The sequence below is a fragment of the Thunnus maccoyii genome, chromosome 20 (genome assembly GCF_910596095.1).
Source record: "Thunnus maccoyii chromosome 20, fThuMac1.1, whole genome shotgun sequence".
NCBI classification, from domain to species: Eukaryota; Metazoa; Chordata; class Actinopteri; order Scombriformes; family Scombridae; genus Thunnus; species Thunnus maccoyii.
This window is the reverse complement of record NC_056552.1, coordinates 15,027,541-15,051,030: the sequence shown is the minus strand read 5'-3', so window position 1 is coordinate 15,051,030 and position 23,490 is coordinate 15,027,541. Positions and strand designations below refer to the sequence as shown.

The 23,490-nt window shown below is 39.1% G+C and overlaps 3 protein-coding genes across 6 annotated transcripts; all 3 read left to right on the top strand.

Moving 5' to 3' along the window:
• Positions 1 to 139: 139 nt before the first annotated feature.
• On the top strand, positions 140 to 5,941 carry atxn7l3b (ataxin 7 like 3b). 4 transcript variants are annotated; one of them, XM_042396505.1, is made up of 9 exons: positions 140 to 293; positions 1,421 to 1,467; positions 1,576 to 1,692; positions 2,437 to 2,569; positions 2,755 to 2,926; positions 3,214 to 3,314; positions 3,449 to 3,471; positions 3,697 to 3,742; positions 4,987 to 5,941. In XM_042396505.1, exons 3-9 carry the CDS (start codon positions 1,642 to 1,644, stop codon positions 5,064 to 5,066), a joined length of 606 nt encoding a protein of 201 aa, XP_042252439.1. In that variant the 5' UTR covers positions 140 to 293; positions 1,421 to 1,467; positions 1,576 to 1,641; the 3' UTR covers positions 5,067 to 5,941. The 4 variants fall into 4 exon arrangements, with proteins under 4 accessions (XP_042252439.1, XP_042252441.1, XP_042252443.1 ...); XM_042396507.1 differs by lacking the exon at positions 140 to 293 and adding an exon at positions 1,129 to 1,147; XM_042396509.1 differs by lacking the exon at positions 140 to 293 and adding an exon at positions 1,183 to 1,201.
• A 1,791-nt stretch (positions 5,942 to 7,732) lies between these two features.
• On the top strand, positions 7,733 to 17,260 carry smarcd2 (SWI/SNF related, matrix associated, actin dependent regulator of chromatin, subfamily d, member 2). The gene is made up of 14 exons (XM_042396504.1): positions 7,733 to 7,965; positions 8,179 to 8,334; positions 9,569 to 9,777; positions 11,485 to 11,527; positions 11,631 to 11,753; positions 12,030 to 12,149; positions 12,840 to 12,935; positions 13,586 to 13,687; positions 13,788 to 13,949; positions 14,123 to 14,220; positions 14,539 to 14,674; positions 14,790 to 14,912; positions 15,679 to 15,780; positions 15,901 to 17,260. The coding sequence occupies exons 2-14, from the start codon at positions 8,179 to 8,181 to the stop codon at positions 15,952 to 15,954; spliced, it is 1,524 nt and encodes a 507-aa protein (XP_042252438.1). The 5' UTR covers positions 7,733 to 7,965; the 3' UTR covers positions 15,955 to 17,260.
• Positions 17,261 to 17,874: 614 nt separating this feature from the next.
• On the top strand, positions 17,875 to 23,140 carry psmc5 (proteasome 26S subunit, ATPase 5). Its single transcript, XM_042397410.1, has 12 exons — positions 17,875 to 17,975; positions 20,070 to 20,141; positions 20,230 to 20,299; positions 20,400 to 20,497; positions 20,584 to 20,640; positions 20,920 to 21,150; positions 21,549 to 21,675; positions 21,776 to 21,966; positions 22,239 to 22,337; positions 22,437 to 22,547; positions 22,656 to 22,742; positions 22,966 to 23,140. The coding sequence occupies exons 1-12, from the start codon at positions 17,952 to 17,954 to the stop codon at positions 23,017 to 23,019; spliced, it is 1,221 nt and encodes a 406-aa protein (XP_042253344.1). The 5' UTR covers positions 17,875 to 17,951; the 3' UTR covers positions 23,020 to 23,140.
• Positions 23,141 to 23,490: the final 350 nt, after the last annotated feature.

Here is a 23,490-nt window from a genome sequence, read left to right as displayed (position 1 = left end):
ATACATGAGAAAAGCGCCGGCAGTGCAGCAGAGGAAGCACTTGGTGGAAACTCGTGCATCGATCGATTGCTACTGTCTGATCTCTGATATAAAGATGGATGCCTGCCGAAATAGGTAAATAAACATAATTAGGAAATTTGCGTGGCTGTGATTGCGATATTCTTCATTGATAGGCTTTATGTTGGGACACAAGTGTTGTTTTTCCTCATTCGCGGTTTGTACGGGGACTTGAGAGGCGAACAGCCGCAGTGCAGCAGTGCTGGGTCCGGGGACGAGCCTCGCTGTAGTCAAATGTATGTCTTCAACAGCAAAACCATTCAGCCAGCTACAAATGTGTTACATTGTCTCTTAATCGCTCCTTTCGGTCTGATACATTTTATATGTTTAGCTGCTAGCTGTAGCCCCTGTTGACCCTGTAGTTTTGTGAGACGGATACCGGTGTTTCGGTTTAAGGAGTGACCGAGTTAACTGGTGACTTTCGGCCGAATGTGTCGTGGTTGCTCATAGTGACGGCAGCTGTTGAAAACACGAACAGTATATATAGGTGTCCTCCTAAAAGCCTTATCAATTTAGCTTTAATTATTACATACGTATGTGCTTATTATCTACGCTACCCATTTACGTTTCAGTTAAATTGAACTTGAGTGGAGCATTCACCTAACGTTACAATGTGGGAAACAAATCATAGCCTATAAATTGGCAGTGCAGCTGCAGCCTATCTTGGGACTTTGTACCGTTATTCTCAATCGGCAAATGGCCCATACTCAACCAATTAACCTGCTTTGTCATTGTGTACACGCTTTAAGTACAGTTTGTGTCTAGATATTGTGTACAAACTGTTGGCCAGTACTCACTCGGTTTGACCATAGACTGTGGATTTGACCAGTTTACCGTCCATTGAACTGGTTAACGACATCCAGCGTTTTTCTCTCAAACAAGCCATTTAAAAAGATTGAGTTCAGAAAAATAAGTGAAGAAATGTGAATTCCTCTTGTTGGCAACACCATTTAATTTATACAAGGTAAGATAGAAAAGGACCAGACGAATATATACTGTAAGATAATCCAAGGCTTTTAGGAGGACACCTAAATGTTCTGTTCGTGTTTTCAACAGCTGCCGTCACCACGACAACCACGGACACATTCGAGTAAAAGTCATCAGTTAACACGGTCGCTCGTTAAACCGAAACACCGCCTCTCTTGTAACCTCTTGGCATTTTCAATTCCTCCAGCCTATTCATAGACACGCTCTTTGTTTTGTTCAGCAAGGTTTTGGCTAAGCTACTCTCATTAGACAGTAATGCTCGGGCCAGCAGGGTGAAAATTAAGCCAACGTCACGTTTGTGGCTCCTTCTGTGTCTGTTTATTGAGATGTTGCAGTGCTTCAGCACCAACCTTATTCTGTTTTGTGCCATTCGCAGGTTATAAACGTGGGAAGTAAATCCCTGGCAGTGCTCAACGTGCAGTTGTAAGTAGCCGCATCGCATTCAAGGCGTCAATACACTGATTTACATTCATTGTTTAAACATGAATCAGTGCCACTGTGTTGCTAACTGTGTTTTCTCTCCCGCTGCAGTCCTGTTTTGGGCCAATGCTTGCAGCATGACCACAGCAGCGTCGGCTCATCTTGTAGTTCTGGCAAATGAAAATGGAGGAGGTTTCAATGTCCAGCCTGGACAACAGCAAGCTGGAGGTACAGTAGAGCAAGGCCACTGTGTAATAATGGCTCAACATTTCATCTGCAGACACACTGCAGAACAGACAGTGATAACATCAGCCTTCTGAATGAAACAATTAGACATTCTTGTGTGTCTCTGGGCTTAAAGGATAGGTTCACAATTCTTCATGTGTGACTTCAAACAACAGTCAGGTGCCCATATGAATGTTGACAGAGGTTTTGTTTAGTGTAATTCTTCCTCCTGTTCATACTGCCCATTAAAAGATCCCCTCCGTATTACCTTACAATGTAAGTGAAGGAGGACACTATCCACAGTCCTTGCTTGCACAAAAATGTATTTAAAAGTTAATCTGAAGCCAATATGAGGCTTCAACTGTGAGTTAGACAAGTCTTTGTAATATAACATTCTTTCTTTAAGTTTCTGCGGACGGTGTTTTCCTGACTAAAAAGACAGCAACTTTGAAAGATATCCATTTGTTTTCACTAATTTGGACGGCTGAAGCCTCACATTATCTTCAGATAAACTTTTAAATACATTTTTGCACAGAAGGAGGACTGTGGAGTGTGTCCCCAATAACACTGTAAACACATAAGGAGGGGATTTCTTAATGGTCAGTAAAAACAGGAAGTATGGTTACAGTGAGCATGACATGTTTCAATATTCATATGGGCACCTCACTATTGTTTTAAGGCACACTTAGAAAAATTGTGAACCTATCCTTATAACATATGTCTGTTTCCTCGGCCCCTCCCTGTCAGGGCCTAGCTCAGGACATCCTGTCTGACCTGGTGGAGGATGCATGCCTGGGTCTTTGCTTCGAGGTCCACCGGGCCGTCAAGCAGGGCTATTTTTTCCTGGATGACACGGACCAAGAAAGTATGAGGGACTTTGGTGAGCACAAAGCACAAAGGCCAGAAAATGTATAATTGTTTCCTATGCATTGAGGTTAGCTACAATACAATAAATTCATTACACTAGGTTTGTCTATTATGAGATCCATGACCACTCATGCCACTAAATTGTAAAGCGAAAATGTTCATTGAATACTGTTGTTACCGCTTGTGTTAAATTTCCAGAAATTGTGGACCAGCCAGGATTGGATGTGTTTGGCCAGGTGTACAACCAGTGGAAAAACAAAGAGTGTGTATGTCCCAACTGCAGCCGGAGCATTGCTGCCTCACGTTTTGCCCCACATCTGGAGAAATGCCTGGGGATGGGACGCAACAGCAGCCGCATAGCCAATCGCAGGTACGAGAGTACAGCAGATCACCACCCAACCCCTCAGTTTCTAGTGCGCATATACTGTATGCATGATGTTGGGATGTAAATACACTTTCCAGTATTCTCCCCTTCAACACATGTCACAAAGATAAAACATAAATAAAAAAAATGCATGAAATCATTTCAGATGTCGCTGCAGACGCAAAAAAAAGTAATTAGAGCTCAGATTCAGAATATATACATTTTATAATATTCAAACTGTTATTTGCAGACAGTAATGCTGAGTCATTGCTGTGTTCTTCCCTCTTTTACAGAATAGTTACTGGTAACAACACCAACAACAAGTCAGAGAGTGACCAAGAGGATAATGACGACGTGAATGATAATGACTGGTCTTACGGGGCAGAAAAGAAAGGTGACGTACTGTACTGCTTTTGACCTGTTTTTGGTGATGCCTGTTTTTGATTGCTAATATAATCCTTTTAATGAAGTTTATGAAATTAATCAAATGCTTTCTAAATTTAAAATGTCATTACTTTTTTTTTACAGCCAAGAAAAGGAAATCTGATAAGGTATGTTTAATGTTATTCTCAGTGGTTTTAATGATATTTTTTTAAAATATAATTTAGTTGTTAGTATTGTACTGTTTTAATAATCCCATATTTGAAACATGATGGGAATATTAAAACAGGAAATGAGACAATGGAGAATATTACTGATTATTCCTCACTTGCATGGACCTATTTTTGTTCCTGTACTGGAATCCAAACAAAATATATTTTCTTTTTCCACCTCAGAATCCAAACTCACCCAGGAGATCCAAATCATTCAAGCATAAGAGCAGTAAGTTGAAATGAATGCTTGATGTTTGTTAACTTCTGTCATCGCTGTTTTTAAATTTTAAGGAAACCACACCTGTTAAAATATATTATAGCTTTCGTAGGAATATTACTCAAGTGTCCCAGCAAAAACACACATTCTGGGTCAAACAGTTGTAGCTTTTGCAGATATTTTCTTGCTTGTCTCAGTTTTACCTTTCAGGCAAAGGAAGTATAGAAAAGACTACAATATTAAGACAATAGAGCAAAATATTTCAGAGACTATTTAGGATACAGTACCCATATTATTAATAATCATCCAAATACAATAACCTACTACTTGATCTGATGCTGTGAGCCTCATCAAAATCACTCTTACAAGTTAAAAGAGTTATTCAGATATGTTTTGCACATTGGAAGCAAATTGCAGAGAAAGGCACAAGGACATTTTTATAAAATCTGAATATATTTCAAATCAGTGTACTCACAACGGCACACTCAAGTTAATCAAACTAGTCCCAGTGGGAAGTTTACCCATTTTTATACCTATGAGGTCATAAATTGGATTGCATCAAAGGGAGATTATAATATTATTTTTTTTTGGGTACATTTTTTTTTTTACAGTATGTGCATAAGTTTGTTATTGAGTTGTTTCATTGCTGTGAATAAGACACACTGAAATTTAAAGCTAATCAAGGGCAAGTACTCAACTTACACCGGTGTGACACATGTGAGAATCGACTTTACAGTGAAGTAGGAGACCTCTTGTGTCCAGCAGTTGAACTTTCGAAACGAAAAATATTTGCATATTCATAGATTCTGAATTTTCCAATGAGTCATTTTAAGGGGGTTTTTTGTGGATAAAAAACACGTCAGACTACTTATTATTCGAAGCAGAGGATTTTTATGTGTCCTACAACATGTCAGGAGGGGATCTTTAAATTTGTCACTGTTGAATTTGTTTCTCCAGACTAAAATTACTTCCTTCCATGCCAGATTTTTAGGGTGGTAAATCATTTTAGTCATTTCAGTTAGAGGGACATGGGACAGCAGTCACTGTAAGAACTCTACTTTTTAGTGAACACTGTTAGGCTTGTGTGTTTTAACATACAAATTCATGCTTTAGATCATTCCTGTCAATATTGTTTTGAATATTTGTCTCTTGGCTATGTCTCCATTATGCTTTTACATTGATCTAACTAATGATGAAGTGAAGGAAACACTCATTATTGGTATGAATAACACACTGCCTACTGTTTATTCCCATAGGCATGATGGGTCCTAGACGTCGAATGGACAACCAGGAAAGCCCGCGCATGCTGATGAAAGATGAGGCATTCCCTCAATAACACACTCAGCCACAAACACACATTCTTTTTACCGTATGGTGTATACTTACACACAAACGCGCACACCCGGGAAGACCAATAACACTTCACCCTTTTTTTTTTTTTTTGTTGTGAAATCAATGGACATTGATGTTATAGGTGACATTTATGGTGTTAACTGCTCTGCAGAAGCAGTCCAGACCTCCCACTGTATACTTGACAGATTTTTTTTATTTTTTATTTTTCCTTCACAAAATCATCGTACCAACACTCATTTTTCTTTGTTTTTGAAGTATTTGCTGGAGTCCATAATAATGAATATCACCATTTACGATTTCACTGCACAGAGATAGATTCTGGTGTAATTCATTCAGTGGCCAAGCAGAGGCAGCTGTGTGACAGTGATTGTGTGCACATACAGTATGTTGTTTCTTAAAATACAGAAATGATTAGGCATTAGGTGTACTTATATTTCCTCACCTTTTAAAAAAAAAAAATCTCATTTTTAAAAAAAAAAAATAATGTCACATTATCTTTCGGACAATCATTAATAATGGTTTGTCTTTTTGTTTTCACATTCACTGTCCGGCTCATAGTTCTGCAGCTGAATTACAATACAGTTTATGTGTGTATGTGTGTGTGTGTGAGAGAGAAGCAACTCACGGTTATCATTCACCTGTGGAAACTTGTTTTGAAAATGTTCAGTGAGTGAACCCTTAATTGTACAAGCAGGTATTTGCTGCAGAAAGCAGGTTTCTTTTTGTTTCATTTTTTTGGTGGAGAGATCAGCTTGTTTTCTAGCTCTCAAAAAATGTCTTTGTATCATGTGTTTACATTGTAAAGGGTTACATATATCCTTGGTGTTATGTGATAGTGTAAATATTCAAATAGTTGAATTGCTGCTATCATGACTCAGTTTGTTTCATCTGTCTAGCATAATTTGATTTGTTACCTCTCCTTTAGCCTGGTGTTAACTTGAACTCCGAGCAGGCACTGAATGTGGATTTTTGATGGATGGAAAAAAAGCAACAAAAACCTCAGTAACCTTGATCCAGTGCTTACGAATCATGACCATTTAACCAACAGGGGATGCTGTTGATCAAATGAGGGCAATAATACATCTATTGGATGAGACAGATACAAGAAACGTTGCTGTGTAAAGGTTTTTTTCCAGCATAAGTAGGTAGATCTTATTCTCTGGAAACTGATAAACAGTAAACATACGGTTAACACAGATCCTGTTTCTTCAAAGCAAAGTGTTTTGCATTGAGTTCCTAGAACTGAAAACTGCCTGAGGGAGACAGTTATGCTGCCTTCATGTGCTCTTCCTAAACTCCAATTTTTGAGCTCTGAGCTACAGTTGTAAGTCTAGGTAAAAGGGCATGGTGATGGGGCTTGAATATTAAGCCTTTAAGGTGGTGTTGCTGAACACAGGCTACATGCTCCACAACAGTTTAAACGATATGGTGAGAATTATCTAAAAAAATGTGAGATATGTTCGTACATCTGACAACAAAAATCGTTAGTCGAGTAGGTATGAGTGGTGTAACCACAATAAATATTGGGGTATCTTTCACAAAAACGATGTATCTTTGCCCTCATCTGTTTAAATGTACTGTGCATCAGTGCCAGTGTTGTGTTCAATGTAATCAAATTGTGTTTCCTCTCACCTTAACCTGAATCTATCTTTAGCCCTAACCCTAGCCAGTAACCTCTGTGATGACGACTGATGGAAGCACTACGGGAAATACTATTCAAAGGGGAAACAGATTTCGACACAATACTGATTTTGGTTGCCAAATTTGTACTCCGCCTACCTAAGCCAGTTTTAGCACAGATACGTTGGATGGATAAGTGGATCCTACAGTCTTTGAAGCCAAAGGCTGTACTGAAACAAGACTGGAAAAGCAGGCAATTGTCTTAAGGCCCCCAGACCATCAGGGGTTCACTACATGTCTACTGGTTTTATGTCATTTGATATTTTTTAAAATTGCAATTTACACCACCAGAGTGATATATCAGTTCTAGCATCATTACCTTATCTTGTGGCCCTATGTTGAATTTAGTTCTAGTTTACATTGTGCTCACAGGGTACTTATTCCTAAATAATTTCAATTACCACAAACTATTTGACGCACAGGAAACCTGACTGATGCCAGTATTAATTTAGCGTAGGAGTACTGGACGGTCTTTGGGTTTCTGGGCAAATATTGAAGCTGCTGTATACAGTAGTAATTCTTAGTGTGAACTTCAAGGCAACACAGTCTATGTATATACACAAAGCACAGAGGGCGGTTGGAGATTAGGTGTCAACTGGGACCACTCTTCGCCCTGAGGCCCCCTAACAGGTCAATCCAGCCATGTTATGAGATCAGTTGATAACCACGCATTTAAGTGGAGTTGTGTTAACAACTACAGGAATCTGAGGGGGGGGAAATATTTTGGGGTTGGCAGTTATAATGTGGAACAAAGCAAAATGTGGAGGAAGGCATCAGTGCCCAGGTAATTAAAAAAAAAAGTCCCAGCATCTTGATAGTTCAACTTTAGGTATTGTATGACATTCGTAATTGAAAAATGTAATTTCAGTTTATGTTCACACTATAAACTGTATATGGTTCACACTAAGAGGATCAACGTTACTTTTTAGGCGAAAGTTATGGTAAATGTCAAAATTTCCGATATTAGTGAAGGCAGCATCTGGCATTGTGTGTGTGTGGGCAGTTGCGAAAATACTTGGTATTGCTTTAGACACTCACTTTGTTGGAAGTCATGCATTAACATGTTTTTCAATAGCCTCATAATGAAATAGCTAACTTCATTAGCCAGTGACAGATATCAAGACATAAGGGGCGTTAAAGGAGATGACAAAGAACAGAAAACAAGCAGTTGTAGGTGGAGGCAAATCCCGGAACTTGAAACGGTAGGAAAGCGAGCTAACATTAGCTAGCTTTTTGTTGACAGTGTGCTTACTGTCAACCTGGAACCCGAGCTCATTTAAACTAACTGTAGTTGGATAACTTAGTCACTTTCTGACTTGTCGCAGAGACGTCCAGTTAACATTTTGCTAGACTTGTATTTGAACCGACATTCGGTAGCTTAGAGTTCACTTTTAAACCACTTGTGGATCTGGAAGATGGCATCAAGAGGAGGCGGCTTCACGGGTCTTACCATGAATCCAGCTGTGAACCCCATGAATGTTGGTCATTCTGCGGGCATGAGGATGCCAGGAATGCCGCAAACTCCGGCGGGATACTCCCGGACCATGACCAACATACCCCAGTACCCCCAGGTTGGTTTTCTGCTTTATCAGTCTTTACTAAATGGGGAAAGCTTGTGTTGAGCGAAAGGTTAACACAAGTTAATTCTGCTGTGGGTTTAAAATTTAAGTTGGTTTCTTCTTGTAAGAGTAATGTAAATGAAGGTCTAAAGTTGGTTTTATACATATATAATATATAGTTGAAGGCAGTTACCTGGCAGAGATAACCAAGCAAGAAAAACTAAACTTCAAAGAAGGTGTGGACCGTACTTCCGCATTTGAAAAAAGGGTAATTGCCTCCACTAATAAATGTAACGTTAATTCGCAGCTTTTGAATAATTGGTGTTGGTGTACTTTCAGTAATTTGATGTTCACATCGAAATTACTAACACAGAACAAAGCATGTGTGTGAAAGAAAATCACGTGGCCGCCTGTAGCCTCCTGTCAGTTAGCTTGAAAACAAAAGTAAGGTTATCATCAACACCATCTGTCATATATTATCCTGGTTTAACCCCCATCTGCAGCATCATATGCTCGCATGTTTGTCGGTTAGGGCCACATGGGTTCAGATATTTGCTATTTTTTGTCAGTGGACAGACAAAACAAAGTTAGCAGCAGTATTTATTGGTGGAAATATAAATAATAATAATACTAACACTTTTCCACATGTGAGAAGTAGCTTCTGTCACAGTTTACCTAATCCAGGTGGCACATATATGCTATATTAATGTATTATATTTATTTTCTGTGCCTGACATGCTGGTGTTTATGCTGATAAAAAGAGGCAAACACTGTAAACTCAACGTTTTTTGTAAGTGACATTAACACATGTTAAGCCCCAAAAAGCAAGGTCTTGACAACAATTGAGCACATCATGTAAAATTTAAACTAAAGCATGTTAGCAAGTTGATAATATACAGTCATACATTAAATCAGCAGTAAAATATTAAACAAGACTCAGTAAAACCTATGAAATACTCTCTATCCTTCCATATTCTTTTTGGCATTAAACCTGATATCAAAGTCAACATCAGTTTTCTGTTGTAGACCTGCACAGCAAGAAGAAAATAGAACTAAATCATCTGCATACAGAATTATTTTTGATAACCTCCATTTTTCTATTGATTGTGCTACTAATGTGATTAGTGAACTGTGAATTTCATTGTGCATTTACAGAGAAATATGCTATCACTAATATGATCGTAATTTAGTTTGTAATGATGTCATAATTCAAAATCATAGCTTCAGCTTCCCTCCTTTTCTCCAGCGCCCAGGGATGCCACCCAACAGAGTAGGGGGCCCCATGGGGTCAATGGGAGGTCAGCTCCCCGGTCCTTCTTATGGTGTTGGGAACATGACCATGCGGCCAGGCATGGGGCCTCCATCCATGGACGCCTCCAGGAAGCGGTTCCTTCATCATCAACAGCAGCAGCAGCAGCAGCAACAAGAGGCGCTGGGAGGAGGCCTAAGACGAGGGTAAACTGTGGAAAAGTGAAAGTGTTTGTGGGAGGGGAAGAAGAGCCGGTACCAAGGTTGACTGACCAACACAGCCTGGGGCTAAATCAGAGAATGGCAGTGCCAGATAATATTTTAACATATTGTTCCTTACTTTACCATCATCTGAATATGTTTACTGATTCAACTGATCATTTTCATTATTGATTAATCCCTCATTTATTTTATTGATTAACTGGTTGTTCAGACAATTGTGACAATTTCCCAGTGACGGAGGTGACATCTTCAAATGGCTTGTTTTGTTCAACCCAACCTGTCAAATCCAAAGATTCAATTTGCAATGATATAAAACAGCAAAAAATTAGAAAAGCTAGAAATTGCTTGCTTAAAAAAACGACGTAAAGAATTAAGCGTTTAAATTGTTGCTGATTAATTTCCTGACAGTTGATTAATTGTTTAACCATTTCAGCTCTACATCTACAATAAAAGTATCTGCTAAGTGAATTCTAACAGTAACAATACATTAACAGTAATGCAGTAGAATATTTTCCCAAAATATTGTTTAATTTTTGGTGGCTTTTACGAAGATCATGAACTTCCAAAACACTTTTTTATTCACAACGCAAGATTATAGCAAGCAGGATTAGTCTGAGGACCTTACTAATAATATTTCCCTCAGACAGGACAAAAACTACAGCAGGAAAATTAAATTACATTTATTTTTTTAGTTTATGTAGTGTAAAGATGTTAAACAAACATAAATATAATGTCCAGTAAGAAAAGTTAAACCTAAAAATGTATCTTGTCTTTTGAATTGTGAAATCCAATTTTTTATATATAACACCACACTAATAATATCGTCATGTAGTCATGAAAATTCAGTGGTTAATTATTGCTTGTTGTGGCTCATTAACAGAAAAACACCACTTTGCATTTCAAAAGTGTTTTCCCTCCCCTGTCTGTTTGTCAAGTTGCTGCACTGTTAAAAGCTCAGATCATAAAGACACGAGGATAGGAGTATCTCATGACTGGCCTTTGCTTTCAAAGCAGCAGACACTAGCGGGTATTTTTGACTTCAAGCTGCTCAGTGACGCCACTCTCATAAATGTGGTGAGCCATGATGTGAGGCAGATTTTACGGTTTCATCCACAATGAATCTCTTGTCCTCTTAACGTTTACAAAATGCTCTGTACAGAAGGATTAGTGAGCCACAGTGCTAGAAGCAACATCCTAAATTCTTTTTAAAGTGCTTGGGAATTAAATTTAGTCATGATGAGGGAGAACTGTATAATCTAATTAACGAAACAAATCGGCCTTTATGAAAGTCGGCAGCAGTGATAAGTGGCAGCCTGAGGTGCTCGTTTCGGGGAGTTAATGAAGAGATAGTAGCGGATAAGATTTTGTTATCACACTGTGAGGTTTGCACAAATAATTGATAATCAAATGAAGTGAATGATGTCTTTCTCTTAATCTTCTATGTGTCGGTGAGTTGTCAGTTCCTTTTGAATTGGTTATTGAAGGTTGTACTTTTAAAAGGGCTAATGGTAATTAATGATGAGTCATTGGCAACATAGTATGTTCTTGTTTGACTAAAATTTTTTAGTGATTTGATACTCTATATTGTGAAGAAAGTGTATGGTTAATGTGGCCAGTTAGTGTTTTGCCCCCTTAATGAACATATAGTGCTTTGGAAATCATCTAATACATGATCTTTTCTGTGAATTTTAGGGCAAAAAGACGCAAGATGGCTGACAAGGTTCTCCCACAGAGGGTAAGAAGGTTTTAACCCCCTGAATCATATTTTAAAAGGATTCAATTTGATTATAGTTGGCTGTAATTCCGTCAAACCCACCGTCCTGCTTTTGGCTCTTTAGATCCGAGACCTTGTCCCAGAGTCCCAGGCCTACATGGACCTCTTGGCTTTTGAGAGGAAACTGGATCAAACCATCGCCCGTAAGCGCATGGAGATACAGGAGGCCATCAAGAAGCCCATTATGGTATGTCTTCATGATAGTGCATCTTCAGTTTTGAAGATAAAATAATATTATGAGACAACTTTCAGGCTTTGTGAAATGTTGCCTAATAAAATTTGGATGACTAATTCATGATTTCAGTGTTTTGTTGAAGAGCTGTCACCAGCAATCACCAAGTGCAGTTTGGAAAGTCTACTGGCTGAATAAATGTGATTCTAATTTTTCATGGTTCATTCTTGTTTGAAAAACAGTCTTCACTGGGATTCTTGATATGTCTGCTTGTTCTTCTCTATCACACAGCAAAAGCGCAAGCTCAGGATCTACATTTCTAACACGTACACCCCAAGCAAGCCTGACGGCGAGGAGGCGGAGAAGGTGTCCTCCTGGGAACTGAGAGTGGAGGGCAAACTCCTGGAGGAAGTAAGCCAACAGCACAGTCATTACATTTGAATTTTCTTGCTTTGTTCCACTATCACCTCCAGTGTGGTCTGACTCCAAAGTATTTCAGGCTCTGTTATTGTGTTGCTTCACAGCCACTCAGCTCTGGTTGGCTTGTGTCCTTGGCTCTGACCACGCAACCAGATGTGTGTTTACAGCTCTCCCCCACTCCACCCCACAGCTCCCAACACACTCACACACAAGCTCATGCTCTCTTTTGAAACAGGGAATTGAAACCATTGGCCGTTACATACCATGAGCTGACATGCCTCCCCTCCCTCCATCAACTCATTGTGTCATCTGGGGCCACATGAAGGAGGGTTTTTTTTTTCTTTTTTCTTTTTTTTTCACTGTTAAGTTTTTCTCCATTGCCGTATTGGTTCAGGCATGCGTAGGAGTTTTGCACGGAGGAACAGAAAAAAGAAAGGGATGTGAGGGAAGGAGTGAAAGGGGTCATGTTGTGCAAACGCATTTTGACAGGATTGGGGAGAGGGCGGGGGGTGCAACAGCTTTTTCTAGTTGTCTACAGTTTTGTGCTTCGCCACCCCCAATGTGGTCAGAGCTAAACAATGCAGCTGCACAGGCTGACACAGCACACTAAGAAGACATAGATAGATGGCAATTTTGTTGTTCTTCCTTTTCACACTATTTTTATGCAATTTGTATTCCCAGCCCGGCAAGCAGAAGAGGAAGTTCTCATCTTTTTTCAAGAGCCTGGTGATTGAGCTTGATAAGGAGCTCTATGGACCTGACAACCACTTAGTAGAGGTATGACATCATTTTAAAGGCATTTGATGCAACCACCTCAGGATATCTTAGGCACATGGGCACTAAAATGTTGTGAGAATGCTTTTGGTTCACCAGCAGCCCCAGTCCGTTTTTCAGCTCTGGTCACAAAGTGGAGTTCAGCTGGAATCATTCAAGCTTTGGAAGCGATCCTTTCATAGCGTGTTTGACAGTGCAGGGGGGATTGCTGAGAGATCTTGGACCACGTTTATTCCAGCAAACTTGTGTGACTTATGTTTGAATTCGTTTCACAGATAAGGTTAAACTAGCCCAATTTTATGCTCCTTCATATTTTCATTTAACCTCAAGAGTCCAGTTCACATAACTGAGTATCTCACACACAAAAACAGCAGTGTAGATCTCTAGTGATTGCACAATTTAATACTGGCACTGAACCAGTATCATGTGCTTGTGTACCAAGATATATACTAGTTGATCCACTATCTCTATCTGGTAACTTAAAAAAATCCACATCTGTCACAAGTAAGGAAGTAATATAGGGTGGGATGTGGGGGGTTAAAACTATTACTCTTTATTTCATCAGCATATTGCAGTTTAGAGAGTTTTAGTTCTAACTGGACCAAATGGAAAAAATCTGATCTGATCTTTTTACTTATTTTTTTTTTTATCAGTGGCATAGAATGCCCACCACTCAGGAGACAGATGGTTTCCAGGTCAAAAGGCCTGGCGACGTGAATGTCAAATGCACCCTGCTGCTCATGCTCGACCATCAGGTATATGTGCACGCACACACCCTTTGCTCAGTTATCGTGTTGAAAAAAGTTGTATGCCTGTGTGGTCTGACTTTCTAAAAACATTTTTCCACCGTCACAGCCACCTCAGTACAAACTGGATCCACGTCTGGCTCGTCTGCTGGGTGTGCACACACAGACACGGGCCAGCATCATGCAAGCCCTTTGGCTGTATATCAAGAACAACAAGCTTCAAGATAGTCACGAGAAGGAGTACATCAACTGCAACCGCTATTTCAGACAGGTATGATACCTGCTGAAGTCTGTGTCCATTTACTGACTTGAAATGTATAGCTGATATATATACAACATATTGTGGTTTTTAATGTTTTTTTTGCTAGTTGTGAGACAAAGTTATGCAACAGTTTGCCCGTGGCATATCAAACATGTTCTGCTTTCTAACCATATGTTGAACAGATCTTTGGCTGTTCTCGTATGAGGTTCTCTGAGATTCCCATGAAACTGGCTGGGCTGCTTCAGCACCCTGACCCCATCATTATCAATCACATGATTAGGTAAGGGGTGTATGGATCATTATGCCTCTTTTTGTGTTTGTGCATGTGTTATGTGTGTGTGTGTTGTGCCTGCATGCTGGTCAGTATTGTCAAGGATCTTAAAAAAGATTCAAGTTTTTGTCCTTGAGCTTTGATTTTCAAGTATGCGTTTATAGGAGCTGTTAGTCAGTTTATTTCCAGGAAAAATCTTAGCTGTATGATTTAATTAATCGATACTCATCCCTGGTTTGCTGTTACAAGTTTGCAGTCAACATCATCTCTTCCTCTTTTAGTACAATCCAACCTCTGTCTTGTTGTCTTTGTGTCCTCTTTGAGCAGCGTGGACCCCACAGATCAGAAGAAGACCGCATGCTATGACATTGATGTGGAGGTGGACGACCCACTGAAGGGCCAGATGAACAGTTTCTTGTCCTCCACAACCAACCAGCAGGAAATTGCTGCACTGGAGATGAAGGTGAGACCTGCCAGTCAGTCACTGATGCCTGCAACTCACTGGGTTTTAGGAGAATGGTTGCAAAAGAAAAAAAGTTAATAAAAATCTAATAATATACTGTTATTATTCACTACAGATACATGAGACTATTGAGTACATTAATCAGCTGAAGACAGAGAGAGACTTCATGCTGAGCTTCAGCAATAATCCACAGGACTTCATCCAGGACTGGCTGAAGTCCCAGAGCAGGGATCTGAAGGTAAACATGAGCTCCCTCTACTAACTGTGTGCCTGTTAATGGCATCCTATAATAAGTCCTTATAGTATACCATAATCTGCTCTTTCTTTTACACATTGTATTATTATGAAGATGTTGTCGTTGAGAATGATTTGTTCAAATATTACAAAAAGAGTGACAGTTGGATCACAGGTATCATATCAGTCTTCTCCTCCACTTTAAGCCAAAATTTCTGCTGTATCATCATCAAATTCCTAACATATACCTTTATTTTTGCTCATGTATTTGTTCGTTTTCTGGTTTCCCAAATTTGAAAAGTTTAATTTAAAAAAAAAATATATGATTTTGATATAGCTGTAACCATGTTTAGTAACTACACACTCTCAAATACAACTATATTTTACACATTGTGGCTAGTAATATATGGCCATATTCCCTTCACCTATGATGCACCTGGGCTCCTGGAGAGTCTGAGCTAACACAAACTGAGTGAATGGACATATTAAATTGCAGCTTCAATAATTAGACGGAAGAGTTTATTTTACAGCCTGGTTTGCTAAAATTAGATTAGATTAGATCAGATTAGGCAGAGTCCTGCCTGCTAAGTGAATTAATAAATTGTCAAAACCTCAGTGCTACCAAGGTAACTTGACAACATATAAGAAACTATAAGAATATAAGAAAAAGCATTATTTGATGTTTTTATATGGCCTTTTTGAGTTAACTTTTTTATATTCATGAAGTTGTGGTTTCTCATGTTTCCAATGTTACAATTCTTTTTCACCAGTTGATGACAGATGTGACAGGGAACCCAGAGGAGGAGAGGAGGACTGAGTTCTACCAGGCGCCCTGGGTGCCAGAGGCAGTGGGCAGATATGTTTACTCCAAAGTAAGTAAATACAGAGCATAATGCACTCCTAAACAGTTTTTAGTACATGTTTAATAGTGCATGCTTTTTATGAGGTGTTACTACTGTTAACTAACTGTTACTATCCTGTCTTTGTTTCAGGTGCAGCAGAGAAGACAAGAGTTGGAGCAGGTGTTGGGCATCCGACTCACCTAAAAACATTTTCCCAGAGGTTTACTCTTCACATGTTAATGTCTGCTCAATCAAAATTGGAAATAGCTTGAAGCAATCAAGCTAATGTTGCAGCTCAAATGTTTACAAAACCATCCTCATGGATATGGTATGAGATACCAGCTTCTAAGTGAGATACATATCTTTGTTGTCCCATAGATAATAATTCTAAAGTCAACAGAGTACATGGGACCAAAGTGATGATTTACATGGTCTTAATAATATGTTTGCCTTGCATTGTCTTTTATTTTGAGCCTGTTCAAATAATCGCTGCCTTGTTTTGCAATATATTTTGTTTATGGTACAATATGCTTAAAAGGTTTTAAGCATTGGTGCTGTCTAGGTGTCTTTCACCATCATTTTGTATGCTAATTTGAAAGGGTGTCTGTTTACCTCCACATTTGAAAGCCATACCTTTAAGATAGGAAGAATACCTGATGTCTGGTAATGTCAATAAGCAAGAATTGGGAGGCATGATAGAATTAAGTAGTCCAAAATATATATCCATACTGAAAACATTTTTACACCATACATTTAGAAAATTTGGATTATATCCTCAGAAAAGCAAAGTAATTCTTAAATTGTTTTACGACGTGGAACTGATAAGGAGTTTTTATGCCAACAATAGTTTTACAAGTTAAGGTGCTGTTGTTTTTCTTATTGTAGATATATCAGTTGAATTGAAACATGTCTTTACTGTGTTAAACCAGGATTTCCTGGAAAGCTCTCCTTTGGGAAAGGATTGAGCTCTTTATTTTGTACAAGGACATGAGTCCAATCTGTCCAGCTGTAATTCACCAGCTTTTTTTGTACTTCTTGAATGTTTACATGTTTTTTTCATTTGTTATTTGATGTGTTGTATTGTTTTTAATGCCAAGAAAGGGGTCTGTGGCGGGATCTTTGGGTTGAAGAGTTCTTCCTGGAAGAACACAGTAGATCCACACCTCCCAAGAAGATTAACTGGTATTAATAAAATAGGAATGCAAACGTAGTGTGTCAACTAAACATTGTACCAAATTGTTGTATACAGTTTATCAGTTCATTAGTTAACTTTTTGCTGAAATGCTATTTTGTTATGAGATTTCCAGAATTTCTCTAGACATTCCATGTTAACAGATATCGCTGTGCCAAATCTGTTATGTGAAGAAGGCACTTAGAATTTGAGAAATGTTGCTGTCTTTTTTTGTACAGCCACTTTGTAAAATATTTGCATGTTGTGTATCATCAATCAAAGGCCTTTATCTTTTATACATTTGGAGTATTTTTCACAATAAACATACTTACAAATGTTTGTGATACTGTATTTCTTTATTACCTACATGCTATTACAACAATAGATACATATGTCTTTTCAAAGCAATGATATATATATATATATATATATATATATATATATATATATATAAATTCTGTTTCTATTGTCTGATGGAAACATTACCAAAAGTAGCCTATACTGTAAATTTACCCAGCTTTATTGTAAGCTTTTCTTATTTAGAGAGAGCAGCTGTCTAGCTACAGTAAACTGAGGTTATGCCATGAGTGTACATGTTTGGGCTGGTTGAAGAGCTCAGGTGCTTCTGAGAAGTTTCGACAGGTGGCTGGTCTTACTTGTCTCAAACAGTTAAGACGTGTTTACCACTCCTCAAATAACGGCGGCCAAGCCAAATAATATTTCCTGTAAGCTACACTCTTCACGGACCGGCTCAGGTTGTGAGATGACACTTGATCAAAGCAAACTTCTGTCCAAAGATTGACACTGAATTAAATTCACTGATACATTTTTTGTGTTAAAGTTTTAATGTTCAGTTAGTTGCAGTTACAGTAGGAGAGTTGAAAAATAGCCACGGCAAAAATAATGTGTAATTCACAAGAAGGACTGTAGGTGCTGACATGAGCATTCATTTCATTTAAAAAAAAAGCCCCGAAGAAGAAGAAGTCTGCCGGAAATACGCGCATTCTGAAGCGGATGCAGAAATTCCAAGATGGAGGTGGACGGGATTGATCATGTAGGTGGTTTTTTTCTGCCGTTTTGTCGCCTTTATTGTTATAATACCAATGAAACGTCGCATGTATGCTTTTGAGGCGAATATTTTATGTAAACCAGTTGTGAGATGAAATGGCCGTGTGACTGTGCAGCCAATATTATAGTGTCACTTCATTCATAACAATGATTGTGTGGATGCTGCCGGTTTGCTGTCTCATTGTAGCTAAAACCTAGCTACGGATAGCTAGCCCGAGTTAGCAACTTTGAATGATTGGAAGCAGTCTTAAAATCAGGAAAGGTTTGCTAAATACAACTTAAAATAAGTAATAGTTTAAGGATTACCATCCACATCTGGCGTTATGTCTGGTTAATGTTACGAAGATAACGTAGTTTAACACTGAGAGATAGACAGGTAATGTTAAGTTGTAGTTGTATTACTCTATAGTTGTATCGGTTACTGATAGGCAAACTGCTACTGGATAATGGTATATTTCGGATATTAAATATAACGCTATTTTTCTTAATTCAGCATTAGCTTGAAGAAACTTAGATTAGTATGATAATAATTAGCATTTTCTGATGCTATTAGTAAAGCTATTTAAGCAGGCAGTGGTATTCATATATATAACTGCCTGTCAAACCAGTGGGGCTTGCCAGTTTAGGTTATCCTGAGCAGATGTGTCGATGTGTTTCCCCTTACCTTAACCTGCACTCAGCCTTATCCCTAACCCCAACCAGTCGTCTTCTGAAGTGCTTAACCTACACCAAGCTTACCTTAACCCCAACCAGTTATCTCGTAGTTAACCTAAGGCTTAACCCCAACAAAGGAGGTGGTGCTACCCTCCTGTTGGAACTGACACCTGTCTGGTCTCAAGCACCTCAGAAGACTACTGGTTGAGGTTAGGGTAGAAATGTGCAGGTATACCGTTTCTACTATATACCACGGTGAAACACGCCGACGGTATCAGTACCGCCAAGCATTTTTATTACCGTCATTATCGTCGTTTTCAGAGGAAACCATAACTGTTATTATGTTCTGTGCACGTTTACAAATTTCTTAATTTAACTGTTAACACGAAGCAGATAAAATTTACTACAAAGTTCTTGCACTCCAGAAATCAATAGACAAATTTCATGAGGCAACATTTATGAATTTCCAAAACATGAATGTGTGTGTTTAGAATCTAACACACAGACACTTAGTAGAATTGAAAGTGATTTTCAGTCAACTGTCTTAAACTTTGAACAGTATTTGGGTATTTTTGATGTTATTTCTTAAAGTCTAACAAAATTGCAATATACTGTACAGACCACTGCTCAGTGAATAAAATTAAGGCGATCATGGAGTGGAGTCATTTAACTATAGTTTAGCACTAATAGTAGGATTTCAGGAAACGCGGCTATCATGATAATACTGTTTACCATGATATTCTTACCTACATAATCATAGCATGAAAATTTGATACCGGCACATCCTTGGGTTAGGGATAAGGTTGGGTGCAGGTTAAGTTAAGGGGAAACTCATATCGACAGGGAAACAGACTTCGACACGACACAGGATCTAAGAGAGTCATATCTGCTCTTTGCTTGGATGAGAGGGGGGGGTGCAAAAGCAGTTTAAAGTTAGATCAGGACAGAGAATGATTTCACCTGACAGATTTATGAATCACAGCCTGATACCCACTGCAGGGTCTAATGATGGGTGATTTAACATTAATAGAAGGCTTCCATAGGAATGCTCACCCAAATTTTGGGAATTAATAGTTAACAATTCAGCTCATTGATTAATTGTTTTGATCTTTTTGTATTATGTCATTTGTAAGCTGAATGTCTTTCGGTTTTGGACTGTTGTTTGAAAAAAACATGAAATTTGAAGACATCACTTTGATCTATGAGGCCTTACAGTGGCCATTTTATTTTCTGGGATTTTTAGACCATAAGCAACTAATCAAGAAAAATAAACAAGAGTTTGATATAATAATAAGTTGTTATAATGAGAATAATTATTAGTTGCAGCCATACTCTGTACTTATATTAGAGCTCTCACTTGGAAGAATTAAGTCATTAAATGCTCCTGATGACTGTCCTTAAAGCTTGATAATGCTTCCTTTGACAGATGGAGATGGGGGAGAGTAAAGGCGGCTCTGGTCTCCGACAGTACTACTTGTCAAAGATAGAAGAGTTACAGGTAAGAAAACAATAACACGCAAACTTTGATCTGGTGATCTGACCACTTCTTGATTCCTGTCAAACCTAAACTACTGTTTCCTTAATAGCTGACGGTGAATGAAAAGAGCCAGAATCTCAGACGTCTGCAGGCACAAAGGAATGAGCTCAATGCTAAAGGTATACTCAACTTCATTACTGTAACATCATTACATCAAATGAAGCTTTCCAGAAATTGTCCCCATTGAAGGAAATACTAAACGTCTTGTTTTTCTCTCAGTGCGTCTCCTTCGTGAGGAGCTGCAGTTACTACAGGAGCAGGGATCCTACGTAGGTGAAGTGGTTAGAGTCATGGACAAAAAGAAAGTGCTGGTCAAGGTATGCTGTGTACTAGTTTTTACAACACACTATATTTTGATCACTGATTTTATAGTTTTAAAAACATCTCTCCTTCTGATTTTCAGGTGCATCCAGAAGGAAAATTTGTTGTGGATGTGGACAAGAACATTGACATCAATGATGTTAGTATTGCAGTTTTTGTAAACTCAAACATGGTTGCAAATCAGGGTGCTTTAATTGTTTTCCCATTGATATGTTACCATTATGTAGGGAAGAGAACTGAACAATTATAGTGCAAACATGACTAACAAACACCTTTCAGTTTCACAACAACAACACAAGACTGAATAAACAACAAAAATACATTCCTAAACATCAGGATGGATGCTATGAAGGGAAATGATTCTTTAAAGTTTTGGAACAGATTTATTTCATCGTTTTAATGCATCACTCCTGCGCAGGTGACCCCAAATTGCCGTGTGGCTCTGCGCAACGACAGCTACACCCTGCACAAGATCCTGCCCAACAAGGTGGACCCTCTGGTATCCCTCATGATGGTGGAGAAGGTGCCGGACTCCACCTATGAAATGATCGGTGGCCTGGATAAGCAGATCAAGGAGATCAAGGAAGTGATTGAGCTGCCTGTCAAGCACCCGGAGCTGTTTGAGGCTTTAGGCATTGCACAGCCCAAGGTGGGTGATTGACAGGAGAGTCAATAGTGGACAAAATCTGTTTTCTTTCGATGGTGTAATAATACAGTTGTAATATAAGGAGGTCACAGAATAGGTTCAAATACAGACGTGTGAGCCTTGAGCTGATAGGAGACATTTGGGCTGGGATATATCTGTATGTTTAATTCAGATGAATTTTGTTTATTTGCATTTTGAGATAAGCTGGTAATATTTTCCAACAAATTAGGCCCATAAAACCCTTTCTGAACTCGTAGGATAAATTGCATGAAGCTAAAACTAGGCTGTATATTTAGTTTTTGAAAAGTTGACATTTTGGAGATCCAAAGTTCTTACTTCACACCTTGATGTTATTTCCATTTGTCAGATTGTGATGATTGATGTGCTTTGTGTGTTTGTAGGGTGTGCTGCTGTATGGTCCCCCAGGCACAGGGAAGACCCTGCTGGCCAGAGCTGTGGCCCACCACACCGACTGTACCTTCATCAGGGTGTCCGGCTCCGAGCTGGTCCAGAAGTTCATCGGAGAGGGTGAGCTCCTCTGTCTCTCGGAGTTGCAATCAAGTCCATTCCCATTTCTGATTCATTTTTATTCAAATATCCCATTCCTCCCTCTCTTGCCCCCCCCTAGGTGCCCGTATGGTGCGCGAGCTGTTCGTCATGGCTAGAGAGCACGCTCCCTCCATCATCTTCATGGATGAAATCGACTCCATCGGCTCGTCTCGCCTGGAGGGGGGCTCAGGTGGTGACAGCGAGGTGCAGAGGACAATGTTGGAGCTGCTTAATCAGCTGGACGGATTTGAGGCAACCAAGAACATCAAGGTATCGAACAAAGCGACAGTGAAAGGATTGCTTGTTGTTTTTTGATCACAGGGACTTTTCATACCTTTATTATCAAGGAAACTCGGAACATGGTGTGCTTTTCAGTGTTCTGTGTGGTTACTTACAAATCATTGTGTAACTTTAGTCTGGTTTTATAGTGTCACCAGCAGGGTTTATTTGTACACCCTTAATTATCTAAGTGCTCTGTAATCTATTAGAATATGATCTGTTCTTTATAATAATTTGATTAATTGGCTTTCTGTCCCTGCAAGGTTATTATGGCCACCAACCGTATTGACATCCTGGATTCAGCTCTCCTCAGGCCAGGCAGGATCGACAGGAAGATTGAGTTTCCCCCTCCAAATGAGGAGGTAGGCACTTGCTACGTCGCGCATGCTAGTTGAAAATTTATACACATCTCCATGAAAGTGATCACTTTAAACACATACGTCTTAATTGTGTTTCACCAGGCCCGTCTTGACATCCTGAAGATCCACTCCAGAAAGATGAACCTGACACGTGGCATTAACCTGAGGAAGATCGCAGAGCTGATGCCTGGAGCCTCTGGTGCTGAGGTTAAGGTGAGAATCGCCCCACTGAATGATAACCCCTTGGTGGTGAATGAGATTGTACACTGCTGACCTTTTTATTTAATTTCCTTGTGTGTGTGTGTATGTGTGTATGTTTAGGGTGTCTGCACAGAGGCCGGGATGTACGCTCTGAGAGAAAGGAGAGTTCATGTCACCCAGGAGGACTTTGAGATGGCTGTGGCAAAGGTATTTAATAACTAAGTCCAGTGTATTCTGGGTCTGAATGTTTTTTTTTCTCTTTTCAAATCACTGTCCTTTGTCAACCTATTTGTATTGTCTGAACAATATTTAACCATTAAGCTAATCCCAAGACTCTCATATTTGTGATAAGTTTCATTCTTATACTCGCATAATGACTGTTTCTACCATTACCTGCCCATTAAGACTTGTTCCCCGTTTTCTTCACCAGGTGATGCAGAAAGACAGCGAGAAGAACATGTCAATCAAGAAGCTGTGGAAGTAAAAGGCCTTTTGTTTTCTTGCACACAATGCAACCACATATGTATATTTTCCTGCTTTTGTTTATGGTTTGGTTTATAATTGTTACATAAGTCCTTCTAAAATAAATGGTTTTCCCCAATTAATACTGCTTGGCTCACGACTTATTTCTCAATTAAATAGATTGTTATTGCCAACATCAATCACTGGAAGTCAGGTTACAGTAACATAAATATAATCTCCAGCATGAGCAGATGTTCTGCAGATTTTATTTTTTCATTTTACAGTTATAAGTTTTAACAATAGATGTATTATAAGAGCCAGATACCGGACCGAAAATGGCGCCCATTCAGTCCAGTAAGAACTGATCGGCTGACGCATGCGCCAAAAAAGTTTCTAGCATCCGGGTTTGCTTCCGCATTGTGCGGCCCACTAAATATGCGCAGTAGTGTTTCCCCCACTGGCCTCGCCCACAAGATCCCGCTCGGCCCATAGA